Genomic DNA, 6375 nt, shown 5'->3' with positions numbered 1-6375 from the left:
TAGGAGCCACCTCCCCTCGTTTAGATACTTAGTGATTGGAGCTGGGAATCACCTCAGATGTCTTCAGGGGAAGGATTTATCTCCTTAAATTTAAATAAGCACAATGCCACCTCTACGCATTGACTGGGTACGTGGGCTCCCTTTATGGCCAGGGAAGGATTGGTCGAGCCCGTCGGTGGGGTCCGGTGTGGCTCACGGCGAGGCAGGCGCCTGCCTTTTGTCAGCTGAAGAGATCAACAAACTCTGCTGATTGTATCGTGTATATCACGTTATTATCTTTTTATATTATTGATATATAATCAATATGATCACGTTAGTGGTAACGAGATCTTAGCTCACAAATAGGTAACAGCAGTCACTCAGATTTGGGTCTTCAGACGGGCTGAACTTAAAAGAGTGAAACGAATCCCATTTTGGAGGTCTCTAGCTGGTGGGCAAAAAAGGCACAGAAACAGAGAAATGGATTTTTTTCCCTTCGATCAGAAAGGAGTTGAAGACTTTGGCTTACAAACATGGAGGGAGAAGCTGCACTGGGGTGGTGACTCCTCTCCATCGCATGCTGTAGAGATATATTGAACCCGGAGCACAACCCGCTCCTCTCCAGGCTAGCTGGAAGCCAAGTTACCTTCAATTTCCCTTAGTTCAGAAATGAGAGGGAGAGTCTTGGTTTGGCCTTACTCTCTTTAAAATCAATGGCCGAGGAATCTCTTGTTTTCAAAAGAGAATTGGGAGGTATTATAACGGCTCATTTTAGACGCAGTTACTGCCCCGGAGCAAAACAAAACAGGTCCTAGTGGAAGAAGCAAGGACACCCTCTCCGAACACTGGTGGGCTCCTCTCTGCGTCTGCCTTTACCACCATGTGCGGCTCAGAAAGACATTTTGAACCCAAGAGAGAGAGGTTTGCATTTTCCACATTTCTTGAGAAAGAGGGAAAGTGAAAAAGGGAAGGTTGGGTTGAGCAAGGACAGAGAGACACAGGAGATGGGACTAATCTCAGCTGGCTTTAGACACCTGCAGTGTCAGCACGTGCAGTTAAGGCAGTCAGACCAGAGCAAGGGATGCTTCTGTGCCTGATAAAACGGGCTATTTGAGATGGGACGGATGATGTTTTACACTGCGCAGACCGGCAGTGGTGTCGAGAACGGCTGGTTCGGCTGTTGTTAGATGGAATGTGTGTGTTTGAGGTGTCTACACTCAGTCACATAAATACCATACGAGGTGAAGCAGGAAATTAATGAGGACGAGGAGATGAACATCCAGTGTGTGAGATGTTAGCAATGGGAAACAGCAGCCGCCGCCTTCCCCCTGCCCAAGGTGGGTGTAGACAACTGCAGTTGGGTCTCCTGATGAACCCATTTAAAGGTGTTAAAGCAATTTAGAACAATCCCGTCTGCAATCAGCTGCTCTTTTCTACAGGGAACAAGTCACACTATCAGTTCCCTTTCCTGCTTTCACAAGCACCAAACACCCATCCTGGGGATATTTTACTTCTGAAGCACATGATGCAAAACGGCTGTTCAAAGGCAGCTTTTTTTTTGTCCAAAATGAGCAGATGGGAATCATATAAACTTCAAAAAGGGAAAATGCTAGTCTTGCCCATGGGGAAGAACTGCCCCAGGCACCAGGAGAGGCTGGAGAGCAGCTTGGCAGAGGAGGATGTGGAGGTTCTGGTGGCCACCAAGTTGAAGAGCCATCAATATGTCCCTGCAGCACAGACGCCCGCCAGCACCCGGAGAAGAGCGTTGGCAGCGGGTCAAGGGGCTTTCTGCAGTGAACCTCTGACCTACAGCCTGAGGAATGGGGAAGTAAAAGCTGCTTGGAGAAGGGCGATGGGAGAAGAGGAAACGTCCTGAAGAAACGGTCATCTCGTCGGTGCTAGGAAACGGACAGCAAGGCTGGTGGAAAGAGGGAAGTGAGAAGGAAAGAAATAATAATACTCATCTCTCAAACAAGCAATACATGTATTTTAAGGTCATCTCTAGTGGATAACACGAGAGAGTCATGTCTTTTTTTTTTTTTAAAATCATGAATAAGAACAGAGGAAGAAAAATAGACCAGGTAAGATTATAGTGATAGTGAACACCAAGGTGTGTGACCAGCAGATGGGTAGCAGGGAAAAAAAACCCAAGGAAAAAAAAAGTACCGATTGTAATACATGCACCTAATTGCAAATATCTGGAAGAGAGCTGCTTAAGTCCGAGTTCACTGTCCCGACACATGTATGGGTGATGCATCCTACCCTTGGAGACAGGCTTTTGGAGAGGTGCGTCCCTGTGAATGCTGCTTGTAGGACCTGCTCTGAGACGCTACCTCCTGGGAAGCGACGGTCCAAAACCATATTGAAGAGTAAATGGAAAATGACGTTATCCTGAAAAAAGAAAATGACAACATAATGGTGAATTGATATCTGCATTTTGGTCCACTTTTTCTTTAATATTTCCACACCTGCTTTATGGAAATACACAGGACAAAAGAAAATTAATCCAACTGATCATTTCAAATATAAAGCGACAATTTCCTTAAATTAATCCATTACTTAGAGTTAGCTTTTTTTTTTTCTCTCTCTCATGTTCCTGGAGTATAAAAATAATCTTTCCAATTCAAGTCTTCAGCAAAAATGCTTTGCCTTGCGTTCCACTCCTCATTAAAAAGCCGTGTACACAAGTCGAATTGCTCAGGCTCTGCAGACATCATTTCTGATGTGCCTTGGGGATCCCATCCCTAAAACCTTGGAGAGGAATCTCGGTGTTTATCCCAGGCTCTTTGGGGAAGGCGCACTCTGTTTCCAGGTGCACAGAGCCCCTTCGGGATTTTGTCCTGTGGGCGTGGGGTAGAACTTAAATCTTCCAGCCACGTTGGAGGCCACCATGGGGAAACCTTCAGTTTCGGAAAGACTGAAGGAGCCTGTGTTTTAACTTCAGCTCAAGGGCCAGTGAGTTCTTCTTCTTCTCTTTCTGAGAACGACTTGAGATACCATTAACCAGAGGGAGGGTGAAATTTTGGGAAGTTCTGAGACAATTTTTTGCTGGATGGCGAAGGGCTTCCTTAACCAGTGCGTCCATGCCCTGCAGAAGCAGGAGCCTTGCCATGATGTAATATTGAAGTCCTTCCCGAAGAAAACATACCCAGTTCATCTGAATCCTAATTCCTAGCTCAAATTTTGCATAGAAATTCCTGATATTCGCAGACCCAAGGGGTGCAAGGAAGATGACATGCAAGGAGAATTCAGATTAGATGGGGACGTTTTTCTCTTGAAGCTACACGTACGTGAAATTGCAAGCAGGTATGCTAGTCTCATTTTAATTGTCTCAAACATATCACTACGGAGTCAGAAAATCATTCCAACGTGATCTGTTATCTATTTAATGCACACTAATTAATGTGGCAAATTAAGGCACAATATTATTGTATTTACTTGTCCCTAAATAAGGACACTTTCCCCACAACAAAGTGAAAGAAATCCTTCCAAACATGCCTACATGTTGGAAAGAATTTGGATGTTCATGAGAAGACATCATTTGCAAGATCTTTTGCAAGACCGATTCTTTCCGTCATGTGCCTAACAGAGCTTTAAGATTTAAGCTTTAGGATATTTTTCCATATTACGATCTATTGGCTATTATTTTGTCAATATATTATTTTTCAGTATATTCTTTTGGCTCTTCAACCTGCCCACTGAGGATAGCTACTGTATTTTTTCTCCACATAAGTGGGTGTATTCATCCAGGAAACACCAAATCCTGTGTTAGCCTCAGGCACTACATACTCCTGCAAGCTGGAAGAAATTATTTCACCACTTTCCTGTGTTTCTTTGTCTCCTCTGCGCTGGAGCCAGGAGAATGGCTGGGGGCAACTACTCAAGTGTCACCGAGTTTGTCCTCTTGGGCTTCACTGACCTGCAGGAGCTGCTCTTTGTGATTTTTTTACTCATCTACATCACCACGCTGGTGGGGAACCTGGGGATGATCGTCCTCATCAGGACCAACTCTCAGCTTCATGTGCCCATGTACTTCTTCCTCAGCCACCTCTCTTTCCTGGACATCTGCTATTCTTCATCCATCACACCGAAGCTCCTGTTGGGTCTCCTTGCAGAGAGAAATGTAATTTCTTTCAATGGTTGCATCACACAGTTTTTCTTCTTTGTGGTATTCGGCACCACAGAAGCCATCCTTCTGACCGTCATGGCCTACGATCGCTACGTGGCCATCTGTGAGCCTCTGCACTACTTGGTTGCCATGTCCCGTGGGGTCCGTGTCCAGCTGGTGGTGGGCTCCTACGCTGCCGGGAGCCTGAACGCCCTTGTGCACACCAGCGCTCTCTTTCGACTCTCCTTTTGTGGCCCAAATCTCATCAACCATTTCTACTGTGAAATCCCACCACTCCTGCTACTCTCGTGCTCCAACACCTGGCTCAACGAGATGGTGATGGCCATGTGTGTTGGCTTCATCATAACAACCTCAGTCTTGGCCATTGTTGTCTCCTATGCCTGCATCCTCCTCACCATCTGGAGCATCCGCTCTGCAGAGGGCAGGCACAAAGCCTTCTCCACCTGCACCTCCCACCTCATGGCTGTTGCCCTCTTCTATGGCTCTGCGGCTTTCTTGTATTTCCATCCCTTTTCCAGACACACAGAAGATCAAGGAAAAACAGCCTCCGTCTTCTACACGGTGGTGACCCCTATGCTCAACCCTCTCATCTACAGCCTGAGGAACAAGGAGGTGAGGAGCACCCTCAGAAGAACTACGGACAGGCTCCTCTCCTGCATGTACAGCGAACACAGGTCTCACTCTAACCAGACCTAGGTGGGTATCACCCGCCATGGTGGAGTCAGCAGAAGACATGAGGCTGAGACCTGACAGAGGAAGGGTACTGTGTATTTCTGCACCTCTAGTGAGATTCACATGCTCTACCTTGTGCTGAACACCAGAGTTTGAATTACGAATTAATTCCATGTTGGGGTCCCTTGAAAAATAAATTACCTGTAAATTCAATGTCTGAAAGAAGGAGAGAATGCAGGAAAGACAAACAATCCTAAAAACACTTACATTGTCAGTGAACATTTTGGAGTAGACAAAACAAGCAGTGCCTGAACATGCATGCTTGTTACTTTTTTAAAAAAGAGGATTTAATGCAATGTTGTGACACTATTAAATTCTCTGGCTTGTGAGAGGTGGCATAGAGCAGAAGGGGAACAAGCTAAATAAAGACTACTTGTTGAGGGGCCAACAACGTCTTTTATAACTTTGTTTTCAGATTTTCTAAGAAGTTGCCTAAGGTTTTGCTTTAGTACAATAAACCTGATTTATCGTTTTCTCTGATTTGTCCAAGGGTAATCTTTATGGGGCACAGCCCCTCGCTTCATATATATTGCACGCAGACCACCTGTGTTGGGGATCTTGCTTTCCTGGGTGGGTCTCCCCCATGGATGTCTACCAGCCTGGAGCCACCACGATGACATGCTCCTTTGCGTAGGAGCAAGGTGGAGTTTGACCCCCTGTGACAAGTGACAAGTCACTCCACTTGGCCAGGAACAGTCTTTCAAGACATTGTCTGAGCAGTCTTGGCTTTTCCCAAGACGTCACGTGGTGTTGACAACGCAGAAAACCTCTGTGCTTCCGGCCATATCTTGTATTCAAACGAGCCCCACTCATTTGATGGCTCCAAGACTCTCAACGTTGGCCAACCCTCCCCGCCCCGCCATCTCCTCTCCTATTTATGTGTCTCCATCCAGGTTTATTTTCCATCCCAGCTGCAGCTTATTAATAATTTCTGCTTCCAGGTTTCAGAGGTTGAGTCATGTCGGTCCAGGAGTCATCCGATCTAACTGTAGGCTTTCACATCTGCATTAGTCACCAGCAGTTCCCCTTATGGAGACAACTGCGCATTTGGGGGCTTTGATTCATCTGATCTATTTAAACACCTACATCAGGGGGAGGTGAATTTTTCTGGAAGAAGTGCGTGGTTTTCTCCACTTGCTGCTTGGCAGCGAAGGGTGACGGGCCGACACAGCTACACGGCAAACGTGGACTTTGTTCAGAGCAGTCACACTCAGGACATAGACTGAAGAGTCAGTTTAAGCCTAAGGGGAAAGCTTCAGCTCATCGCACTGATGCTTTGGAGTCCCTCAAAAACCCCACTCCAAAGTGAGAAGGTGACACTTGCTTTTCACCAGTAATTTAGAATTCAGCTGAGCATGAATGCTCAGCACCCGCAAACCACTTGCTGGGAAGTACGGGATGGAGATAGTGTCAGAGCTACGCTTTCGCTTTGATTTAAAGGTCATCAATACCAGGTATTAATTCCTGAAGAAAGGTTTATATTTTCCATGGATGGATAGGGAATAATTCCCTAGAAGATCTGATTGCAGACACCG

The 6375-nt window shown here is 46.1% G+C and overlaps 1 protein-coding gene across 1 annotated transcript in view; it reads left to right on the top strand.

Annotated features, from left to right (window-relative positions):
* Window positions 1–3841: 3841 nt before the first annotated feature.
* LOC104626102 (olfactory receptor 5F1-like) overlaps window positions 3842–6375 on the top strand; it is a 5446-nt gene continuing 2912 nt past the window's right edge. The window contains exon 1 of the mRNA XM_010293933.1: window positions 3842–4434. Within this exon, the coding sequence (XP_010292235.1) occupies window positions 3842–4434 (593 nt within the window). The remainder of the gene's footprint in view (window positions 4435–6375) is intronic.

The sequence above is a fragment of the Phaethon lepturus genome, unplaced genomic scaffold, assembly GCF_000687285.1.
Source record: "Phaethon lepturus isolate BGI_N335 unplaced genomic scaffold, ASM68728v1 scaffold11039, whole genome shotgun sequence".
Classification (NCBI taxonomy): Eukaryota; Metazoa; Chordata; class Aves; order Phaethontiformes; family Phaethontidae; genus Phaethon; species Phaethon lepturus.
Note: the sequence above shows the minus strand (reverse complement) of the source record. Positions and strands in the feature narration are given on the sequence as shown.